The following is a 24,981-nucleotide window of genomic DNA, read 5'->3' as shown; positions in this document are numbered from 1 at the left end:
TTACAGGAAATATCAAATTAATAACATTTGTGTATACTAATTCAATAATAATAAAAAAACTATTCGAATTAAATTGAGAATTGGTCATATGTAAAGAAGCATTTTATGTGATTATTTAAATTTTAAATATTTTGTATGTCTACAAGCCTTTGATGCAGAAGGATGAACAGAAACTAAAATGCATGAAGATCCTGCATTTTCTTTCATCTTTACTTTATCCATGATAAACTTACAATTGCATCTTTAAACATGTGCTTTCATAGCTCAGTTGGTTAGAGCACCCGTTTAGTAAGCGGGAGGTCTTGAGTTCGACTCTCAATGAAAGCAAATCTGTGTTTTTTTATTTTTATTTTTTGGTGAAATGTTTGAGCAATCAGATCCATAATGCTATGTAACAAGTAAAGGCTTCTTGATTTAATGAAGAAAGTGGAATGGATGAGTTGGAACAAGAATGTTTTTTTTTTCATTCCATTTCAATGTTTTGGATATGATGATATCTGGGGAGAGATTGATTCCAGGCAAAGCAGTTGAAGCAAGGGAAAAGGATGAATCTTTGGAAGGAAGTGAGAATGTAAGAGATAGCCAGAAAACAGTGGCAGAAGCAGCATGAATGCAAGAAAGGGTCATCATAGGGACTGTCTGGTTTCTGGTGCTTCTCATGATGCTGATGCCTCATTTCTCAGCTTCTGATGATGTTACTTCAAAATATTGTATGTGAAGAATGAGAGTGAGAGTGAGAGTGAGATTGAATGGTTTGATAGATATAGAGAAAGATGGAGGAAGGGGACATTCATATCAGTCTATATCCGACACAACCATTTCATAATTGCCAATAATGATTTCAACTGCTCCTATCAGATGCCTCTACAACCAATCACTCCTTTGTGTTCAAGTTTATCCACAACAAGCATTTTTTTTTTCTTCTGAAGATTTAACACCTTTCGTTTATCACCAACCAGTTAAATCAACTCATCAAATCGGGAAATGTCATTGATTAACTCATAATAATAATAACTTCTTGTTTATAAAATGTTAAAGAATATTGACTTGGGAAAGGATTATTTTGGTTGTACCTCTTGTTCAATAATTGGGTTCAATTAAATTTCACTGATTCAAAGTATGAAGGTAAAACACAATCTAGGACTTGACTCGTGGAAAAATTCGTTAGATGTGTTTTTGATCGACTTTTAACATTTTTTTAAAGGTTAGCTAGTTCTTACAACATTGTTTATTTTACATATAAACGAATTTCAACTCTAAGATTTATTTAACTTTGTTATTTTCAATATTATTCTAGGAACCATCTTGAAAAAAAAATAACCGAATATAATTTAGAAAATGTTGTTTTATATTTAATGGAATAAAAAATATGATATAAATCTAATCTCCATCTTTAACAGGTGTGAGATTAGTTAATTTTCCTCTTGAATGTTTTTGCCCCTTTTTTTCTCATTCAGTAAAGACTTTCCCGTGTTTTAATTGAAAGATCATCAATCCATCTTCTCTCAAATTATAGACTTGATTTTAAAACAATAATGACTAGAAATCTAAGAATAATTTCACATATTTCTTGGGCAGTGAGAGTGCAGAAGGAATAACAAAATTTGTGCAAGCTAAATCTACTTAAATATATTAAAGGCTGAGTCTGAGAGAGTCTCAACAATGTCAGAAATTTTGCTTAAAGTTAACATGCTGGGGCAATGATTTTAAAACTGGGTTTGCTATGAAAAAGGGCATGAGAAACAGCAATGTAAATTTGAAGGCATGGAGATGGATACATACGGATGATGGTCATCTGAAACCATACAGGGGAATGATTTTATCACACCATCTGTTACGAAAAACTATTCATATTCTAATTTCTAATGGCATGGGGATGCAATTAAACCATTTTGATGTATTGATGAGATTGCCACAGCCTCTCTTGTTTGCCATCATCACAATTGACACCTGCACCATTCAAAACCGTATCTGTATATGATGTGAAACACTACTATACAAGTATGACATTATTCTCGCTTATCTTCCTCCAGATCTTCTCCAAAGGCAAGATCAGTCTTCCGATCAAGTTTGGCTGCAACATCCCCAGTTATCTTTGCTACACTGCTTGTCAGAGAGATACCCTCCTCATCAAAGTCATCTCCTGTTTCCTCCAAGTATGCATATCTACAAATCAACATATAGATGCAATCACCCTTTCCAGGAACAAAACAGCACCAAAACAGAAACAAGACATATATTGAAAATAAACAACACATTGAAACTAATGTGCCCACTAAGTTCTAAAAATGCTCTAATTTTAACTTAAAATTCATTCATTCTGAAAGAAGGAAAAGTCTACATGGAGATTCCAAGTAGCTACCAGAAGAATCAGAAAAAAAAAAAAAAAATTAAAGTTGCACATAATTTCCCCCTTGCACATTATGCAAAGAGGCTGTTTACAAATTTGTAACTATGAGTAACCTGTTACAAAGGGCAACTTACCGTTACGTCACATATAAATGGAAGAAGGCCTTTTACGGCCTTGAGCAATTACATGGGAAATGATTTAGAAAATTGAAAAAGCTGAGTGGGCTACGGGATACAGATAAAGACAAGAACAAATGTGATTCTCCGGCACTCTCCCTTCTGCAAGGGAGTAACAGCACTTGTGGTGTGTGTGGATGACATATTAGAGACAGAAAACGAACATATAATAGTCACAAACACCTCATGTAAGGAAATCCTACATTTTTTGTAAACTTTTAGGTATAATTTGAGATATGTAGTGGCACAATTAATCTCTCATAACATCAAGTTGCAAAGATGGTTTGTCTCATTTTCTGCATTAGCACACGCATACACAGGTAGAAAATTGAAAGATATAATGAAGGTTATACGGAATTTAGCATTTTCTTCTATAGGTTAAAGGGAACTAGCACTATCGCATCCAACCTAATAGTATACTATGCAAACAAAATCCACCAGCCACCTCATGGAAGTTTGCAGTGGAATGAAAAAGAAAACAGCAAATGAAGACCCAAAGCAACTGTTGCTCTCGTAATAACTACTTCAATGCTAAATAATATTAAAGGCATTTCAAGTAAAAGGTTAAATATATTTGCATAAAAACACCAAGTAACTAGCATAAAAAAACACTATTCAACACATAAAGGCCATGGAAAGGACAAGTACCTAGTAGGGTTCCGAGAAGGAGCCCAAAGGACACATATCACCAGCAAGAGAGCATATGAAAGCAGACACCAGAAGGCTGGGATAATCCAAGCGATTTGCCATAACTCATTCAATGGATCAGTAGCATTGAAGTATAGCTGGTTGAACACAGAGAACCCAGATCACAGATCATTAGCAAAACTGACTGGCATGAAAAAGATTAGAAAAAAAAAATTTTGAAACTCCAGCAGAAATAGCACATCTCTAAAATTGCTAATTTCTGTACATCAAATATATTTTCCAAGAACTACCTCAAAGCCAATCCATGCAATGGACAGTAGCACAGACACCGCGAGTGTGTTTGTAAACTTTCGGTAGAGCTCAAGTTTAGCTAAGTTTCTCCTTGTCTGCATCCATAAATAACAACACAATCAAAGAACAATAGGAGCAAACGTTACTAATTCTAACCAGTTTTGCCGAACCAAACACATTCAACCAGAGTTAACATTTGTACACAAAAACAGTCAAAACTCAAACCAGGGCAGCACTCACTCCGTTACCATCATAAACTAAACATAACAACAACAGACTAGAAAACCCAAGGTTTTGGAATTGCCTGCAGTTTCTCCAAGGTTTTGGACAACGATGAGAAAATCCACAGAATGAAGCACGAGTCAAGGCAAACAACAGGGAGCACCAAAAGCAGCTTGGTCTTCCCGGAGAAGTCATTGATGTTGCCCAGATGCTCAACAAGCTCGAGTGCCTCAGAGGCAACAAAATACAGCAGACCAAGAAGCAGCACTCTGTAAGCAATCCTGTTCCCACCGAGCGTGGGGCGAACAACCCCATACCCCATGGAGACAACCAACAGCAGCAACCGCGACAGCGTCTTCTTCACCGAAGTAAAGGTGACAGCCCAGAGGGTAATCCCCATGGGTCTAGTCCCAGTGGAGTTAAAGTTAGCATACTCGAAATACCACACAGCCATCTCACACATTCCAAGCGCAATAACAGCGGTGATATGATAATGCAAGTGGATAATGTCTTTCCAAAACTGAACAAACCTCAAAAACCAACAAAGACCGAGTAAAAGATAAGCCAGAGACATGAAGCCATAGAGGGTCATTAGAGGGGCCATTTTTCCAGGCAGATACCCTTTAGGGTTACGCCACACTGTCCTTCCCTGAATGGTGGTGCCCTTAAGGGAAGGGTCGCAGAACATGAAGTAGAGGTAGTACATACCGGTGGCGTTGATGTCAAGGGTCGTCGTATCCATCTGGACCTGTTCATCGGTTCCCTGGAAGAAGGTTTTGATGCGCTTCGGCAACTCGAGGTTGTCGGGGTTCTTCTGGATTATCACTTCGCCGAGGTTGCAGATCCGCTCCTTCGCCAGCTTCGGATCGCAGCAGATCAAATCGGATTTCAGGTACGAACCTCCGATCCGGTTCCGATCCCGAACCTCTAGCAATATGGCCTCCACTAACCCCGTGTTCTGCTGCATCCTCCCCTGCACGATTGCGGATTCACGCGGACGTGTAAACGTCACCGTTTCGAACCTGAATCCAATTGAACGGAATCAGAAACCATAACTAACCCTAGAAATAAGAGAGTGAGCGAGTGAAGAGGAACAATACCTGATGAAGGATTTGGCCAAGAGCGCTTCGCTGCCCCCGTGGAAGAAGAAGGCGTCGGAGCGGTGGGTGAAGGGCTCGTTGGAGTAGTCGTGGATGGAGGCATTGATCGGAGTTAGTAACAGTAAGAGGAGGAGAGGAAGCGCGTGAGACTCAAACGCCGTCATCACCGTCGTCGTCGCGAAACACGAACATGCAACAATAATGTGATGCGATGCGACAGAAGCAATTGAAATTGTGAAGAAACGGAACGGAACGGAACAACAAAATTTTCAGGTTGATTACTTTCTCGTTTGGTTGGTTGAAACAAAAGTGAAAGTAAAGCTGAAAATGGTGATCGTACTTCAGTTAAATCAAAGAAAAATAAAAATTATTTTATGAAAGATTTAATTAATTTTGAATTTAAATTTTATTATAAAATAAATACAAAATTACGCAAAAAGTTAATAACTTTTGTAATTAAGATTTTGTTGAAGTGATGATGGTGTACGTGGATTTTGAGTTGAAAGATGATTGAAGTAAATTAAATGTTAAAAAAAAGAGAGGAATGAACATGACTATGTTTATTATTATTATTATTATTTTGTTGAGTTTTGACATGTTACAAGGTTAAGTTGTTATTTTTAGAGTGTAGTGATAATGACATGACAATGTATATCCAAAACAAAGATTGGTGAAAACAACTTCTTAGTGTAGTTTAAGGACAAGATTAAGGTCATATGAATATGATTATTTAAATTATCTTAATCTTAATTAATTAGCCATCGCATTAATCTATCTACCTTTTTTTTTTTACTGAAAAGTGACAAGAACTAGCAAACAAAAGTGGATGGAGAAATATTATCATAGATTGAAATGATTTTAAAAGGTTGTTGAACAATTTGAGACAAATATGGAGGATTTTGTGATTGAATTCAAAGGATTCAAACAACTTTTTTTGTTTTTCAGTGTGAACTCTTGTAAATTTATCAAACACATTTTTCAATTTGTTGGAAAATTGGTGTGCATGGACGATGATGATTCCTTGCTTTGTCTCTAATTGTGTAAGATTACCTTATGTTAAAAAAATGTTTTAATATACATAATTCATCATTAGTCCAAATCATTCGACACATGTATAAATTTCACTAAAACTTGGATTATTTCAATTAATGAAATATGGGCAAAAAATTATTAGATGCCAAATGTAAAGAAAAAAAATTTATTAAGCACTTCAAGCATCGGAAACTTAACATATTTAAGTCGTTATTTTCCAAATCCCAAAGAACATTAGTTTGAGTAGTTTTAATATATGATATAAATAATTAATATATTTCATAAAAAAGTGCTCATATACAATGAAATTATTGAGATAAATTAATACAACACACATGATTCATATTCTTAAATCATTCGATAATAATATTTTATGAATCAATGAAATTTTTTTAATACAATAATTAAAAATATTTTATTAACTTTGAGAGAACAAAGAAAATAACACAAAATTTGTAAAAGAGAGTTTCATTTCAAATTATCCATTCTTTTGCAAGATACACACTCAACTTACTATTGGGGTGATCCATAAATTTTTATATGCCAATAATCAAACATCTAAAATACAATACACATAATCAACCAACTGATATTAAATATAAATATGTGTAATCAAAATGATTCATATGAGAATTAAATTTGTACTTGTCCGAAATTATAAAATTCAAAAAACTATTACATGTTAGTTTAAGAATTTCTTATACAAAGATCAAATTCTTGAACAAGTTTTGAAGTCATAGTTTTTCTTATATAACTTAATTTTAGTTTATAATTTTACAATAGAAATGAAAGAGCTTTCTTAATCAAAGATAAGGACAAAAAGAATTACTAGTTAGACTAGAAATAAATTATTTGAAAATAACTATTAATAATTTTACATCAAATCTTTAAATCCTTGTAGGGTAGTTGTTTCACCAAGAAATGTCTCACAATTTTAACATGAATTTGGTAATGAATATGGATTTTAGAATTAGAACTTTATTATCTTTAATTTCGATAAATTAGTTTTTTTAATAATAAATTGGCATTGCAACTTGGTAACTTATTTCCTTTCTTGTTTCTTTATTTGTTTGGTATTGTGGTGTTGAAGTAGATAAAACTCTTTCATATTAAGTTATTCAAAAAATATAATTTAGATAAGATCAACTATGAAGGTTAACTTCTAACATAAATATAAAATGAATCTAGGAATATTGTATTACTTAAAAATATTTAAAGCACGAAAAGGTTAACAAAAATTTATCAATTACAAATCATATATATTATATAGGAATGTGAAGAAATTATCATGTATTACTTGTCCATGTAAAAAATTCACAATATCAATGTCGATGTAAATGTCATATACAAAAATAAAAGACAACTATCTTTATAAGGGAGTTATTATCACCAATTTTTGAAATACAATATTTTTCATATAACAAATTAAGAGATTTATGTTACTAATTTTCTCATAACAAAGTAACTGCTATTTTGATTTGATATTTAATTAATATTCAAAAGGATATGTATCATCTATAAAATAGTGTATCTTGAATAAGATACTTATTTTACACTTACAAATTGTTGTAAAAACCATTTTATCTCATATGATCAATTGAATCAAGTATATAAAACTTAAGTGAGACTTGGTGTTTATCTCAACCAATTCATCCTATTTTATATATGTACATAGGGAGGCAGAAGGCGTTTCAACCTACTAGAGGATGAAGACACTCCAACCGCGTACATAAGGAGGTCGAGGACACTTCGGCCAACAACAAATGGGAACACTTCAACCTGAATGATGGAAGTCTTCAAAAAAAGGTCAAAGAAAGCATTAAATACCATATAACAAAAATAGAGATAAGAGCAAAGAAAAGGAACATTCAAAATTATTTCCCTTATTATTGAGAGAATGGTATATACATATACATAGTACATGCAGACCATGTAAATGAAACAACTAAACTAAAACAAAATATGATTAGCTAACATGAAACGAAAGTTAACAAGGATATTAAGACATAAGATGAAATAGCAAAACTCTAAACAACTTAAGAAGGTAATTGCCTATGTGACTTAGGCCTGACTAGGTAAAATTATCAAAACCATTATAAATTGCATTATTCACGATATAATTATTATGTATTCATTTTAGTATTTATTGTTGTCTGATGCACATACCTTACTAGGGTGTCCAAGTGTCTTTGCAGACACTACCCCTTTGAATGTCAAGAACATTTTCACCTAGTACATCTCAAACAACTTCAAAAATTGGAGGATAACATCTCGAATTAGAAACACTTCTAATAGGAATTTTCAAGAGTACATATTGACCGTGTAAGCTTTTCAACAATATTTCTTTACCGTGTAAAAATAATATATTTATTGTATGTTTAGTTTTAAAAAACTTAAATATTATTTATAAGATAAACTACTATAAGATAAATTAATTTTATAATAAATACAAATTAGATAGAGTAGCCACTCGTAAAATCTTTCAAATAAACTACTTGAATAAATAAGTAACAATTAAATTAATGATTTAAATCAAAATTAAAATGTATTGAGCATGCAAAGTATTTAGTTTAGCTTTAGTATAAAAACAAATTAAATTTTGAAAATGAATATTTACTAATGAATACGGTAAATATCGCTGAAAAAAGTATTTAGCAAAATTAGAATATTAAAATATGTAATTCTTACATATGATTTGTACTTTATTTTTTTTTCTTTGAGACGTCTAGTGATTTTTATCCTAAGTCAATATTGGTGATTCTTTTTCCATAGCCAAAAAGCGAGGAAGATCTAACACAAGTATAAACATTCTATATAAAAAAAATTAAGATACAAAATTCAAAATTTGAAGTAATATATGTACATCATTTTATTCATATATTATTCTTCATGTTCATTCATGCGAGAAAAATTTTACATATTCACTCCTAGACATTAAACCTCGAACCCTGTACAACATTATTTAACTAAAGTTATTATTATAGATTGTTTTGTTGAAATAATTTAAGACAAGGATACATGATGTTATCATTAAATTCAAAGGATTCAACAAACTTTTTCTTTTTCAGTGTGAACCTTCGAAATTTCTCAAATTTTGGAAAATTGGTGTACATGGATGAAGATTCCTTGTTTGACCCCTGATTAGTGGTAGTGTGGAACCTAGCAGGACCCTTTGTCTCTTTTTGTGTAAGATTACGTTGGGTTCTTCTTCTTTTTACAATTTTTTTAAGAGTTAAATATGTTTTTACTTTCTTAATTTTCGGTAAATTTTAGAATTAGTTTATTTCAAAATTTTGAACCAATTTAGTTCTTCATCTTTTAAAACACGTGAATTTAGTCATTTTAATCAAATTTTGTTAAATTTGTTTGACATTTCATAATAGTATTTGACTTAACATTAAAGTAAAAATGTGTCAAACAGTATAAATAATTCAAATACAATTCTGAAATGTGTACGAAACATCAAATAAACCTAGTATAAATAATTCAAATACAATTCTGAAATGTGTACGAAACATCAAATAAACCTAACACAATTTGATTAAAATGATTAAATTCACGTATTTCGAAAGATGAATGACTAAATTGATATAAAGTTTCAAAATGGACTAATTTCAAAATTCACCATTTTTTTAAATAACTTTTGCCAAAAAGAATTAACTTAGAAAATATATATATATATATATATATATATATATATATATATATATATATATATATATATATATATATATATATATATATATCATAACATATTATCAGTTATTCTTTTAAAATAAGTTGAACAATAACAAACATCATTATTCTAGAAGAAAGTAGTGAGAACAACTTTGTCTACACTTAGTATATACTTTAAACATGAAGGATTGGATTAAGTGTCGAAAACCATACATCGATTAAAACTAAAATTAATATATAATTTATAAATGGAGATAATTCTCATTTAACTGCAAGTAAAAATTTTATGAAAAAAAAAAGTAGATAAAAATCTATACCCACAATTCGTTGGCCACAAAGCACTGGTTTTTTAGCAGCCTGAGTAGTAAATTGAAATGGTTGGATGGTGAAGGGGTTGTTGGTGCATCATGTTTTCTATATATTTATTGTACTTTAAAAAGTACCCTCTTTCCACGACTCTTCTTTCTTTCATATCATGATCTTCTTTTCAAACTTCTAAACTCATGCTACTTGTTCACACACAATCATATTGGCTTTGGGTGGAAAAAAAAAGGTCCATTTCTGGTCACATTAAATTATTCTCTATTTCATGTTTATGAGAATAGTGTGACATATATATTGAACAATTGTAGAAGTTTCCTAGATATCACTTTCACCATTAGTTAATTGATTAATTTGGGTGTTGTTAGATTCTATGTGATGTTAGTCTTTCCTTCAAAGGTACATGCTTTCAAGGTATATACTCATCACCACTCGTTCACATTCATCTTTTCTATTATTTTTGTGTTGCTTTCATTGGACTTTGGTTTTGGAGAATATCTACAAACAAAATTTATGGCAAACAAGGCATGTTTGAGATTATTTTGTTTGCTTAGTGTGTTAAAGATCGAAATGAGACGGAATTAAACTATAAATAAGTGCAAATTTCACTAGTTTCATAAGATCAAGTTAAATTTAAAATTTATTTTTTAATATGATAATAGAGTTGTCCAAAACCTATTAGCGAGATTTATTATTTGTTAAACCTATCGTATCAGTCACTATATTAATGTCAGATCTCCTATTTAAGATATATATGTATCCGCATAACAGTAAATAAATAAATTTATATTATACAAAAGTGGGTTTGTAAAGTTGAATTTGATTTTGTAAAGTGGGTTTGTAAAGTTGAATTTGATTTTGTAAAATTAAATAAGGTTTAAAATGTATTATAAAGGAAGAAACAATCTCATGAAAACAAAGTAGAGTGAAATTGAAAATGTAGAAGATTTAATCAAAGATATGTACTACAATGATGGAGCTAGCTAAACAAAACTCTTCCAACTTTCAAGAAAAGCATGAAGCAACATTTATCCAATTAAAATTGATCTTTCACACTTTACATATAAGAAACACCACTTTCAAAATGGTCTAAGAAATTCACCAACCCAATCAATCATCAAAATCCAACAAAAGGCTGATATCATCAAGGTCAACAGAATCACACAAGGCAGAAGACATAACATCCCAGTGATCGAGTGGTAGAGTAGTGACATTATTATTATTGTGCCTTGAAGAATGATCCAAAGTGGGTTCTGGGGATAGCATGTGTTCATCAGAGTAACATGATGGAATTCTCTCCTCTTTGATCAGTGATGGTGAAGGATTAAGAGATGATAAAAATGGACACTCTTGCTTGGTTGGAGCAGGGAAGCTGTTGTTAAAACTAAGCAAAATGGAAGTGTCAGAAAGAGAATCATTGGAATCAAGTATGATTTCAGAACTTAACAAGTCATTGCATGTGTGGTGGCCAAAATATGTGGTCTTGTACAATGGAGGATCCTCTTGAATTCTTTGCACTTGTTTTGTTGCTTCACAATTCTGATCATACTTGTGAGTGCACCTGTAATAGTGCCTGCACAAGTTACAACACAATAGTTAAGGAAAATGATGCAATATATGTGAATCTATATATATATATATATATATATATATATATATATATATATAGTTTTGGTATAATAAACCTACCTTGAGTATTTGGCTTTGAGGATCTCTTTTTGGCCATATTTTCTCCAGTGGTGTCCATCAACTGTTGGAGCTTGTGAAACTTTCTCCCATTCTTGTGTAGTTCTTCTGCATATATACAACAAATAATGCTGATTAATTTACACAAACACTTGACCAAAACCAAAAACTAGACTTAGTTTTGAATAAGGTAGCACAACCAAAAGGGTAAAAGCTACAAACAATCAAAGACAAAAACACCTTATATAGTATTATATCAGAATAGTAATGCTAAACAATTTGATGGGGTCCATCAAACAACCACCTTGGACAGAAGAACAATGGCCATTGAGGTTCCAAAGGGACACTTAAAAGTTATCTTGGAGATCCAAAAATGTTCAAACTCAAAGTGAAATTCAAACCTAGTCTTATAAGAAGAAATCAATTCTGTGTTGTCACTGAAAAGGAAGAGAAGTGTTGCAGAAAAAGAAAGAAATGATTACTTTCTCTTGTAGCACCCTCTTCTGTTCTTGAAACTGGTGGTGAAACTCTTGCAACTTTCTTGGGAGTCCTCAGATTTGGTGGGAGAGACAAGATGATGATGAGAGTGATACTTGTCCAAGAGGAAGAGGGTGTTGGTGAAGGATCTAAGCACGTTCTTGGCAAGATTTTGAACAAATGGTGTTCTTGTTTCTGACTCATCTTTTTCATTCATCACTACTCGAAGTTGAGTTGCAGAATCATAACCTCTCAGAAGCTCCTCCAACACCTTTTTGTGATCCATATTCTTCTTCTTCTTCTTTTTCTTCTCTTACTTACACTATTGGAGCAACCTTGTTTTTCTCCAAATATTCTTCTTCTTGTCTCTTAGATTCATGTATATATATTGGTTGCTTTTGTTTTTTGTTTTTTTAATAGATAGATACATGTTTATGTATGTATATATATATTGGTTGGTTTGACGTTGTAAAACACTTGTGTTTGGTCCACCACTGTACAAGGTACATTACCAGCTGCACCAGGGTGATTGGCCTTTTCATATTATTTTAGGGTTTAGATATTTGTGAACTTAAATTGTTAGAGTGTCCTTTTCTAAAATGACAAAATCTTGTTAGTTAAACATTTTTTAATTCTGCAAGATCCATCAAGTTTTTTTAAATTTGAGAATATAAACCTTAGCTGAAAATAATATTTTGATGAATTGTTTGTATGTTTTTTTAGTTTTTGTGTTTTAAATTTAAGAGTTTTTTGTGTCTTTTTGTTAAGTTTTTATATATTTTAAGGTTTATTATATTTTATTAAATTGATTAAATTGATATGATACTAAATGTAAAAAATATATGATGTTTTTTTAGTTAAAGATAAATTTTAACTAATTCAACCTTATTATTATTTTACATATAAATTTAAATTTAGACAGTGCTTCATAGATATCAGTGGCCAGCTTTGTTCATAAGTGGAGGAAGCATAATTTTTGTTTTTACTTGAATATGCGCACATGTTATATTAAACTTAAAAACAATTATTTCTGTTTCTCGAGAAGCTTTTTTTTTTAGTTTATATAATTAAATTTGTAATTTAGTGAACCTATATAGAAACTGAACTTAAATGCAAAATGTGTAAATCTGGTTTCAGATTCACTGGTTTCAAGGAAATAAATGTGACTCAGCCAATTCTTGGTTGGCATTCAATGTTATTTTAAATGAAAATTCAGACATACTAAACTTCCTTTGTCGGGGAAGAAAAGTCATGAAATGGAAATTACAATAAAAGGATAATGAAAAGCTAAAATTACAATATATTATTTACAATTAAAACAAAAACAAATAAAATTATTATATCTCATTTCATCAAAATATTGTTTTCATAATTTTCTAGTAAGAGGAAACGTGGGCTTCACATAATTGATATGTGAACAGTATTGAAGTTTGTCAAGGTACATGTAATAAATTTGCAATTAATAAATAAGGTGAAATATTGAAATTTTTATATTTTCATAGCCACAATGTATTGGTTACACAATTAGAGATGTGGGGTCTTTTTGTCCAACTAGGATAATCAAATATTGAAATGTTGTTGCATCTAATATTAATGGATATGTCTCTTCACATATATTAATATCAGGTTTTGTGAAAATTTTGAACATCTAACCATGTATTGTATCTAACAATTTCACCATTTTTATGTTGTTTAGCGTAAAATCCCATTTGCACCCAACTATTTTACACCCTTAGGTGTGCGAACTATATATCCAAAAGCCTTTTTTTAACAAGCAAACCTAATTATGCTTCTATTGCATCTTTTCATTTTAGCTAATAATTTCTTTGTTGACAATTTTCAATGATTATTAGTTCTTGATCTCATTGTACGCATAACATTCATCGTTATATTGTATGCAAAAGTCTCATCGATGTTGACTTAATTTTGATTTCATGTTATCTTATTCATGACATGATTGATTGAAATTTAATCATTTTCAATAATTTCATGTATCAAATATTCTTCTGAAACCGAATCATTAATTATATTAAAAAAAATCTTTCAAAATTTTTACCTTTTCCATTAGGCCATCTTGTATTTTAACCCCTATTCTCATTCAAGAGTTTTTTTTTTTTAATCTTTGGAACCAATAGGTCTACCACACTTTTCAACCAACAGGCCTACCATGCTTCAGGGTGCTATAAATTAATATCAATTGATATATATAACTTAGTTATCCTTTTTTTGTTAGTAAATGAATTATCTTTTGAACTTTCAATTCACATTCTTTTGTACGAGAATCAGTACGAGATAATGATAATTCATTTCAACCAAAATCTTTTTCCAATTATTTTCTTTTCCCCCTGATGTTGGAAAAACTTATTTATCAAGATGACAGTGGACAAATTGAACTATAAAGAAGTCTCTTATTGATAGTTTAAGATATTTTACTATTCATCATATATTCTAAATCGTCCCCGTCAGAAAAAAAACATCATCAGTCCCCTTTTTAACCACCTTTTTTCCTATCTTTTTCCTTTCTCTTCCGGAAACCGTCTCATTATGATTTTTTACTCTTTGACCCTTTAACTCTTCAACGTTGCATATCTTTATTAGTCATAAAATATTATTATATTATAATAAATAAAACATTTTTATGGTAAAGTTACATTAATGAAAAAGAATAAGAAAATAAAAAAAAATTATATGAAAAATCATCAACAACAAATAAAAATATTTAAAAAAAAAATATTTGATACACAATTAAAGAAAATCGCACAATAAAAAAAAATATAATTAGGTATGATATAAAAAATTCCATGAAGATATGAGAAGCTTTCCAAATATCATAATAATTGAACATTGAGATAAAGAAAGTTGTTTTAGCAAAATATTTATTTTTTAAATAAAACAAATATTAAGAATAAAAAAGACTAAAAGAAGATAAATTTTATATTACTTAATAAATGAATGACTTATGCAATTAAAAACTTGAGAATAATTTTTTATTAAATAAAAAAAATAAATAACAAATAAAAATATTAAAAATGAATAAAAGTAATGAAATTTAAAATCTATTTTATTCACTAAAATTGTTAACATATAATTTGACCGTAACCATAAAAAAAATATAATCAAAATTATGATAAGAAAAAGACCTTAAAAAATATATATGAATTTTGTAGATATAAACCAAATCGAATAATATATATATATATATATATATATATATATATATATATATATATATATATATATATATATATTATTATCTTCCTCTCTTCAAATTATTTGAATTATAAACAACTAAAATTTCAATTACATTATCGTAAAATATCATAATTGACCCTCGAATAACAATTATATTAAAGATTTAGGATAAATTACCTTAAAAGTTTCTCACTTAAAAATGGTATCGAACTTTTTCATCTTCTCACTGTCATTTATACATGAATACCATTCATTTATTGTATTTCACCTTTACTTATTGTAATAATAATTATGATATTATTTTTTATAATATTTTAACAAATTCTATCCAAGTGTTTAAGTTGTTATGGTATTTAAACATTTATCTAAGGTGACTTACTATGTAGATGTAGAGATTGAGATGTTAGGAGTAAAGTGATTCGTATATAAATATCCATAAATATATTTTTCACCCACGTTTTGTATTTTGTATTATTTATTTCTTTCACATTCATTTCTTGATAAACAAATATATTGTTGATTGTTGGCATAGTGACAAAGAGAGAGGTGTTAGAAATTGGACCAGAAACAGTGAACTGATCTACGCATTTAAATTTGCAAAATTTGCTCATCATGTTAGCAATTATTTATTTATTCTCAACCCTTCATTTAAATAATCATTAAATTATTATTATTATATGAATGAATTTTGGTGCATGTGTGCCCACATTAAATAAAGAATAAAGAACCACTAGGTGTTTAATAACGAAACTCTGAGACCCACGTAACAATTGACGGCTTAGGATGTGCCACGTGTGTGAAGATTGTTGAGTGATGTCACTGTGATTGTGTCATATGATGACGTTAAGAGACATGTAACATGAGAGTGTTACAGTGACTATGTTTGGGTCTGAAAGGACGATGTTACCCTTCCGGGTTGTGCGGAATGTTGTTGTCAGCTCCTTTATAAATTTCCTAACCCATCTTTTCTCATACAAGAATGATTACTTTGACACATTAAAGCTAAAGAGGAAAAAGAAAGAGAGATATAACAATGAAAAAAAAAATTACGAGAATTTTTAAATTCTTTTTTTTTTTTGTGGAATTTAAAACTTTAGACTTTTAAGTAATCTAAGTTCTGATAAATTTCGAATAGAAGTTTTCTAACCAAACTTCGTTCTTACAGAGCATTTTAAGTTTTTTTTTTTTATAAAAACTTTCTATTATGAATTTCTAAAATGAAATAATGATGTTTTTTAATCAAAGCTTTCAATTTTGAATTATAACTACTGTTCGGCACTGGTTACCGGTTAATCTTGGATTTATATACCGACAGATTTGAATTTATAGTTTGAAAAACTACCACAGACTCACAATTGAGAATGCAAAAGTTACTTAGCACTAAAAAGATTAGAAAAAGTTTGAGCTTATTGTTTGGAACCATATCTGTACATGCTTCTTCTAGATCTATGATTAAACATTTATTATAAAGTTTAAGTTAGTTTTGTTAGAAGTGTTGCATCAGAATGTAAACAAAATAAATGAATTTGCTTGGTGTTTTCAGTGTAGCTCAGTTCCAGAACAAAGAGTGAGACTTTTTTTTTTCTGCACCATTTCTATCTCAGGTGCCTCTTGCAGCCTTAGTTCAAGCATTTTGCAGGGTTGACTGTTGTTTGACTTATAAACTGTACAAAGGGACTGTATGGATTGCAGAAAATTGCATTATTTTATTTCATCTTTTGTTGAGACAGTTTATCTTTTTCTTTCCCGTTTCAAAAAGGGGGATGATAAGGATAATACAAGCTTCATTTTTACATAACTATTGTACATCTGGTTGCTCTGTACAGTAACCATCCTTTCAAACAAGACCAGTGGATCATGATCATGATGCCAATGCCCCATTTTTCAAATTTCATCCACAACCAATTGCTGAGTATCTCTTTAACACCTCTTTCATTCTCCCTCTCCTTTTTACCTTCATTATCTGATGCATTTACTAAACTAGGCTTCATATGTGATTCCCCAAGACATTACTGTGCAGGATGAGAACCTGTTTTGAGTTGTTGCAATTTGCTGATGCTATTCATCTGAAGAATTGACATCACAAAAGATTAGGGCCAAGTACAAACGGACCTAAACACTTGACAAGAGCAAGCTTGTTTTATTTCTGTAATAGAAGGGTCAGCACAACATTTTTCCATCTTCAAATATGTACATATATGCATGCATATATATTCTGTTACAATAACCATAAAAGTCACTTGAAAATAACGCAGTAGAAAATACCAATTGGTGACATTCAATGGTGAGCTTTTAACTCGTTTGTCAGTTACAAAGCATAAACTGTATACATGTTTCCTCAACTGTTTGCTAAACCCATGAGGACCCAAGGAGTTGGCAAATGTAAACATCGGTCCTTATATTTTTACTCCTTTGAGTATTAGCTCCTGAAGGAGCAGTACCTAAATAACTATAAGAATCAATCCTCCCTGGAACAAAGATCCGATATTTGTAGATACAATCAAGGCCATGGGACTTCTAAATTCTATAAAATCTATGAGTAACAGGATTGCTATTTCGTCATTAGGGAGAAAAGGTTATCATAAACCATTGAGAGATCTCCGTCTCTCTTAACTACTTATTCTAAGATAGGTTTTGGACTATTATTAAACTATTAAATTCACTCTCAGCTTTTGAAAACCACACTGCGTTCAATGAAATTAAATAAAATATCAATAGATAACAATAAAGGAACACCATTAAAAATATGTTTTGGATTAAACAGAGAAAGCATACACTTGCCTGGTCACTTGTACAGCCAACTGCCACAAGAATGCAATTGATGGACAAATACAGTGGAAACCATTCCAATGAGATTCTCTAGTTTCTACAAGATTGATAGTAACTCAAGTTATTTGGAAACTGGGCACTTTGATTGCAAATTATCATGCTGTTTTCTCATTGTCTCAGCTTCTCTGGCTATCTGGATATCTGAAGGACAAAAGACTTGATAAAAAGCTTTGCAAGAAAAGCGAGGTAGCAATGCCACGATTATGATGAGAAAAATTGTCATCCAATATGTAGGGGAAATTGCCAAATGATGAATAGTCCTGAAATAATTAGAGGCACATTAGCTATATATCCCACAGTACTAATCTAAAATATAGTATGCTAATAGGAAGACTGTGACTAACCCATAATTGGGAAAGGCAGGTATAGAATCCAATATCACCACGCAGCCATATGTAATGATTATTGATCCCCATACAGCAACATGACTAACCACTACCCACTGGTTAATATCCATAGCCAGGTGTACATTTACAAGGATAACAACTGAAATTGTCCATAAACTGCCCATGCTCCATATATCAATTGTGCTGTCCTTATAGATCAATACGGGAATGTAGAAGAGAGCAAGACTCTGCCATAGTGTGTCAATCATTGTAATCCAAAATAATTGCAAATTGTAAGCCTCATGCCTGTGACCTGTACCATATAATTTTGGATACTGCAAGAGTGTACTATGATTCAAGTCTTTGTCCAACACACCAACAATGATAGTGGGGATCGATGTGTATATAACAGAATAAAGTACACTACTCCACTCTGTCAATGCAGAAGTTGTAGAAAAAGCAGTGCATAATATATACCTACGGACAAGGAAGACACCGTGATAGAATTAATAAAAGTTTTATAAAATCTCATTATGTAAAACTAAATGACTTCTACCACCAAGCCCAAGAATTGACAATACATCCTCCAATATATTACAAATTTGAACATGGATAGCATAGCATACAGCCAGAAGCAGACTGTTCTTAACGGGCAACTTCATTGACAAATGTTAACATACTACATGGATAAATTCCTTTTCATAGTTGATGTAGGAAAAATAATGAAAATGACAATTTTCAAGTTCAATTTCATGCCTAAAATATTTAAAGAGCAGATAACAGAAAAAGAAAAGAAAAAAATAGTGTGTATATATATATATATACATATATACATATATATGCTGAGCACAGGAATGAATCAACAAGTTAAAAGAAAGACTAAACAAATAAGTGGAAGTCAACGAGCAGTATGAAAAGAAAGCTATATATACCAGAATAGCATCAACACAAAGACAGCATTGCGGTAAAAGTTGTACAGAACAAGATAACCAATACGCTGATAATTCCAGTGTCCGTGAACCAGAAGCAATCTTTTCAAGAACTGGAATTGTGCCATGGCAAAGTCTGATGCCATCACAGCTTGGCGTCCTTCCTGCCCACATATTCCAACACCAACATCTGCCATTTGGATCATCGACACATCATTTGCCCCTGTCCAATGTAGTAAAACACAAACAGAAGAGGTCATAAGTTAGATACTGAAAATCTTCATTTAAAAATGCATCTGATCATACAAATAACAAGTTACATGCAAAAGAATCTTGATGACCTCAACTATTAACCATCACTCAGGCAGCCCAAGAAAGTACAAATGTAAAGTATACTAATTTCATATCATTATGAAGAACTTACCATCACCAATAGCTAATGTCAGATCATCTGTGCGGCTCTTTATCAGATCAACAATTCCTGCTTTCTGCAAGGGTGCAACGCGGCAGCATAGCACAACGCTACAGGAAGTTGCAAGTTTGAAAAGCTGTAGAAAGGAAAAGGGAAAACAGTAAATATTTGCCATGAAATTATTGATACCAACACAAACAACACTTAAATAAATTAAGCTTCAGTTTTCCAATATATGTAAATATTCCCAATGAAAATTTCAAGTGAGCAAGGTTAATCTTGCCTCTGACTCCAGTTCCTTCTCCAAAATATAAACTAAACTGGTTCCATCAATTATGAGTGCCGATGGAGCAGTAGTTCCTTCTTTCTTTCCTGCATTTGACTTGAGCAAGCCCAATGATTTTGTATCATTGTGAATATCAGGGCAACCGTGTCTAGAATCAGTTTTGCACTTCAGATTCTGATGTTCTCTACTTGAAGATTTCAACCCATACTTAGCTATAGCATCAGTCAAGAGCTTTCTGCACTCAACCTCTGAAGTGCCATTTATAATTATCTGCTGCATGTCTCTACTCAGAAGTTTACAAGAAAGACCAATTGAAATTGCAGTCTCCTGCTTATCACCAGTAAGAACCCAGACCTTTATTCCAGCTTGCCGCATGGACTCAATGGCTTCTGGCACACCCTCCTGCAGCTTGTCCTCAATTCCAGTTGCTCCGAGAAGCTTTAGGTTGCATTCTATTAGAGCCGCTGTTTGACGTAGTTTTGCAGCTCGATCAGTCAATGAAGTGCTTGCATCTTCATACATGTTTTGCCACTCCACAAATTCAGCATCTGAAAGATCCCTGGAGCCAACTACAAGAGTTCGTAAACCTTCCATAGAATATTCACTTAAATGACTCTGAGTTTCATACTGTATTCCATTGTTTCCTTCAGTGGCAGGAGCTAAAATGCTTAACATTGAAGTGTCAGCGCCTTTAACCAACACCTTAACAACATTATCAGGAAACCGAAGAATAACTGACATCCTCTTTCGCACACTATCAAACTCATGCAGGCCCAATACATCCAACCTATAATAATGCACACAGAAATGATTAACTGAATATAAACCACACAAAACATAAAAGGCTGCACTTGTAAATGCAATGTAAATATAAGTCAATTTCATTAAATACAAAAGCCCAAAAACATTTTGGAAAGTAAAACATATAGTCTCACACCAAATGGAGGTCGCTATTTACCTGAGTTTCTCACCATTTACATCAATAACAACATTTCCAGATGTTCGCTCAAATAGAGTATATCCATATGCAGATGCAGCTGAAACTAGAGCTTGTTCATCAGGAGACTCTCCCTGGTAATCAATACCTTCTATGTCATGATTTGGTTCATCTTTTCCACCACTGGAAACTTTACCACTACTGATAATGGGGATCACAGTATTACAAGCAGCCAATGTGAGGAAAAACTCATGAGCAACAATTCTTTCATCTAAATTTGAGTCTTTCCGCAACAATGTCATTAGTTCAGAATCAACAGCAGTTTCAGATTTGAGTTTCCATTTTCGTTTACTGTTGTTGGCTGCTGCTGCTTCTGCAAAACATTGCCAAAATTGGTTTGTGATACACATATTCAGCATCAAATTTTCATTGCATAATAAGCTTTTAGATGATTCTAATGAGAAATCAAGTAGTCATTCAGCTAAAACATACAACATAATCAAATGGTGGATGATAGAAAATTTTTATTAAGGGTACGGACATTTCATCAAACAAGTCTAAGATGAGGCGGAAATTTCGAGACAGAAAGTAAGTCTTACATATATACAGATCTATAGATATGAATGAAACATATCCCACAAGTCAATCCCAGGATTTATTTAGGTAAACAAATAGAAATGAAAGCCCAAGAGAACATCGTGCTACTGGGAAATGGAGGTGTATTTTACTGGCACCAGTAAAGCACTCATTGTCATATACCAAAAATATCAAAACTAGCGCACCACTGAAACTTCTATGAAAACCAAATTTTTCTAATGATCTCAGTGCAACACACATAAAGCTTTTCAGCAAATTTCAAATTATATCAGCATGACAGAGATAAAAGCATCGCTCCACACCTTTAAGCAAACTGGAATTACATAATGACCTCAAGTGAAGCTCAAATAAAGAAAAAAAAAATACCTGTACTTTTATCATCTGTATGCAAGGAGCTCCCGTAGCTCTTTCCATGTATACTGGCTCTCTGAAACTCCATTTTGTTTTCTGTTAGAGTTCCTGTCTTGTCAGAAAACACGTAGCGTATTTGACCCAAATCTTCATTTATATTTAATGATCTACACTGGAACCTTGATTCAGATTTAGAATCATACATATCTCTGTCCTCTACCATGAAGTATGACTGACCCAATCGAACTAACTCCATTGTGATATATAGAGATATTGGTATCATTATCTGAAACACAATAATAGAGCTCAAAAAGGAGAAGAATGTTTCCATTGTTATCCCATAGTACCTGTATTTCCTTCCCTCATTTGGCCCTTTGTTGAAGAATTTTTTTCTGTAGTAAGGCAAGGTATCAAGCTCGTGGGCATGGCGTACCAGCCAGAGACCCATCCCAAGGGCAACAACTGCGCACATGATAAAAAGAAAAACTGACAACCACAAAGTTTCTCTGTTCATGTAACTTTCCAGTTTGCTTCTCTTGGAAGGGGAAGCTGCACTGTTCAACATTGCTTTTGTTTGCTGTCCTGCATAGACCACAACACCAATTACCCAATCCGTGTTCTTCAGCACGCAACCACGCAGTACAATGTTTGACTGGTTAAGAGGAATCTTATGGTCATTGAACTCCATGGTGGCCGTGAACTCATATATATTCCGATTAGGTGGTTCACATCTAATAACTCCAGAGACAGCACAAGCATCTTGCAACAACGCTGAAACTGTTTCTTGCTTGGCAAACCGTGTCTTCAAATTCGATTCACCATCCAAATTCATAGTCTGAATATAAGCAACCCCACTAGGATCGCTTGTCCCCAGCAAGACCATGTCAGCAGGAATCATCTCATCGGCTATGATTTTAATCACATCACCGGCCTGCACATTTTTCCATCTCTTGGAACGGAACTGAGCCGATTGAAGAACAAGACACTCACGATTGTTCTCATAGCAATCTGACCTGTGCCGGCGCCAATCCTCATAAGCATCCTTGACAGCAGTGACGCAAAGCACAAACAATAGGGGGAAAAGGGACACGGTTCGGCCGAAAACAGCTAGTGGAGGAAGCTGATTCAGGGCAGCAATGGCAAGGAAATAGAGATAAGCAACCCTGTGGAACTGGATGAACAAATTCTTGGGCAAGAAGTTGATAAGAGTGTATCTGCTGGTTCGGATGTCATTCCCACAAAACTCATACTTTTCATTAGTCTTGGTGGGATCATTAACATAGATGACGTTGGCATTGTCATCATGTAAGACGGTTTTATCATCAAATTGCACGCTGCTTTTGGGACGAACCCTATTGCGGCGAGAATGGGAAGTTTCAGAGGGGGGAATGTTTGAGGCATTATGTTCCATAGAATCCACGACCCCCCCTAACGTGGTGCGCTCAAATTCAAAACTTGTTCAGTACATTGGCAAGCCAATCCCTGAACAAAAGGCTATACAATTCCAATCAGATTCAAAATAGAATAATATCAACAACAAACCCTCTTCTTGTCTCTTCTCGTCTTGCTTGCAATCTGAAAATCAACCAAATAGCAAAAATTAAACAAATGACGCAACGTGATGGGCCTTCAAGCCCACATTGGTGGCAAAATCATGTCATTTTCATTGCACTGCAAATTGCATTCATGTCGGCGATTGTTCCTCCCCCTCCCCCTCCTGTTGCAACAACAACAACAATTCAATTGAATGATGACAACAACAATCAAACAGTAAGCATATAAACGAAGAAATGTAGAAACCAACACAGAAAGGAACAACCCTAACCCGACCTGGAAGAAATAAACACAGTGTGCTATTGAGGAGAAGAGGAAAGGGATTGGGTCGAGGTGAAAATGAAGACTTGATGTAATGAGAATGCAAATGCAAATGAAATGGTAATGCGGGGAGAATTTCCCCGCGGAATGGAATGGAACGGAACGGCTAAAGAAAACCGTTAGATGAAGACAATAACTTAAACAACGAATAGTATAAAAATGTAATAACAAATTAACAAATATAAACAATAATAATGATAAAAATAATAATTAATAATAATATCTATAACTATATATAAAGGGGATTCCCTCTTTTGTGTCCACATTTCATAATTCCAACTTTACCCTTTATAATTTAATTATTTATTAAATTTTTAAAAATTAACGGTTACTTTTACAAGTTTTTATAAAATTATTTACTTATCTCCTTTTTCTTTTTTTCTCTTACTATTCATCAACAGTTATTTTTCTCTTATTTTCTCCGTACATTTTATTTTATTTTTTATAAATATACTTTTATTTTGTTTATTAAATTAATAACATTACAATATCATCAATTATTAATATAATTCAAAAAATGCGTACACACAGGCGTGATAGCGCCTGTGTTTACACTAGTGATAATAATACAGTAATGTAATAATTAAAATGATAATAATAAATAAATTGTAAGATTAAAGTTGGCAATCGAGAAAGAAGCGGCGAACCACCAAACCACACTGCTACAACATTCAAACAAAAATATTTTTTTATTTTTTTATTCAAGAAAATATTTTTTAATTATTCATTATTTTAAATGATATTAATAATTAATTTTAGTTATATTTTTATAAACAATATATAGTAGGACATGTTCCAAGTAAGAAAAAGTACATTCTTGCTTAAGCAAGAATACATCTATGTGGTAAGTATGAAGTTTGTTTGAAACATTACATGATAAAATCAAAACGAATTATTCATTAATGTTTATATTATTATAAAGAATTTTAATTAAAGTGCAGTTGGACATTTATACTTTAATTCTAAAAGAAGTCCTTAAAGAGAGAGTAAAGAAAATAATATATTTTAAAAATGATGTTTTTGTCACTTAATTTTTTTATGGTCGGCAAATGTATTTTGATTGTGTAGAATTTAAGATCACGGAGTGAGGAATAAAATTCATCATTAAAAAAAATTCAAAGATAATATTTAAGAGAAATGATAAAAGGTAAAAATAATTTTAAGCAAAAGATAGAGGAACTAAACACATTTTACTTTCAAATATGATAAATTTCAGAGTGAATTTAAACAAATGTATATATACTACTTTTTACTAAATTTATGATG

At 32.0% G+C, this 24,981-nt stretch overlaps 3 protein-coding genes and 1 non-coding gene across 4 annotated transcripts; 1 reads left to right on the top strand and 3 right to left on the bottom strand.

Moving 5' to 3' along the window:
* Positions 1 to 253: 253 nt before the first annotated feature.
* Positions 254 to 327, top strand: TRNAT-AGU (transfer RNA threonine (anticodon AGU)). The gene has a single exon. It is a non-coding gene; the product is annotated as a tRNA-Thr (tRNA).
* Positions 328 to 1,603: 1,276 nt separating this feature from the next.
* Positions 1,604 to 5,100, bottom strand: LOC114167070 (Lung seven transmembrane receptor family protein). Its single transcript, XM_028051999.2, has 5 exons — positions 4,788 to 5,100; positions 3,770 to 4,709; positions 3,465 to 3,560; positions 3,175 to 3,311; positions 1,604 to 2,166 (listed from the first exon to the last, which is right to left on the bottom strand). Exons 1-5 carry the CDS (start codon positions 4,949 to 4,951, stop codon positions 2,010 to 2,012), a joined length of 1,494 nt encoding a protein of 497 aa, XP_027907800.1. The 5' UTR covers positions 4,952 to 5,100; the 3' UTR covers positions 1,604 to 2,009.
* A 5,666-nt stretch (positions 5,101 to 10,766) lies between these two features.
* LOC114167410 (WRKY DNA-binding transcription factor 70-like) lies at positions 10,767 to 12,393 on the bottom strand. The gene is made up of 3 exons (XM_028052496.2): positions 11,987 to 12,393; positions 11,508 to 11,612; positions 10,767 to 11,391 (listed from the first exon to the last, which is right to left on the bottom strand). Exons 1-3 carry the CDS (start codon positions 12,265 to 12,267, stop codon positions 10,929 to 10,931), a joined length of 849 nt encoding a protein of 282 aa, XP_027908297.1. The 5' UTR covers positions 12,268 to 12,393; the 3' UTR covers positions 10,767 to 10,928.
* A 4,466-nt stretch (positions 12,394 to 16,859) lies between these two features.
* On the bottom strand, positions 16,860 to 23,829 carry LOC114165921 (phospholipid-transporting ATPase 1-like). The gene is made up of 9 exons (XM_028050546.2): positions 23,671 to 23,829; positions 21,856 to 23,557; positions 20,914 to 21,265; positions 19,953 to 20,742; positions 19,682 to 19,805; positions 19,261 to 19,480; positions 18,347 to 18,805; positions 17,955 to 18,262; positions 16,860 to 17,239 (listed from the first exon to the last, which is right to left on the bottom strand). Exons 2-8 carry the CDS (start codon positions 23,249 to 23,251, stop codon positions 18,064 to 18,066), a joined length of 3,540 nt encoding a protein of 1,179 aa, XP_027906347.1. The 5' UTR covers positions 23,252 to 23,557; positions 23,671 to 23,829; the 3' UTR covers positions 16,860 to 17,239; positions 17,955 to 18,063.
* Between the last annotated feature and the right edge of the window lie 1,152 nt (positions 23,830 to 24,981).

Source organism: Vigna unguiculata, chromosome 10 (assembly GCF_037176805.1).
Source record: "Vigna unguiculata cultivar grain cowpea cultivar isolate G323 ecotype 2 chromosome 10, ASM3717680v1, whole genome shotgun sequence".
NCBI lineage: Eukaryota > Viridiplantae > Streptophyta > Magnoliopsida > Fabales > Fabaceae > Vigna > Vigna unguiculata.
This window is presented reverse-complemented; position numbering and strand designations above follow the sequence as displayed.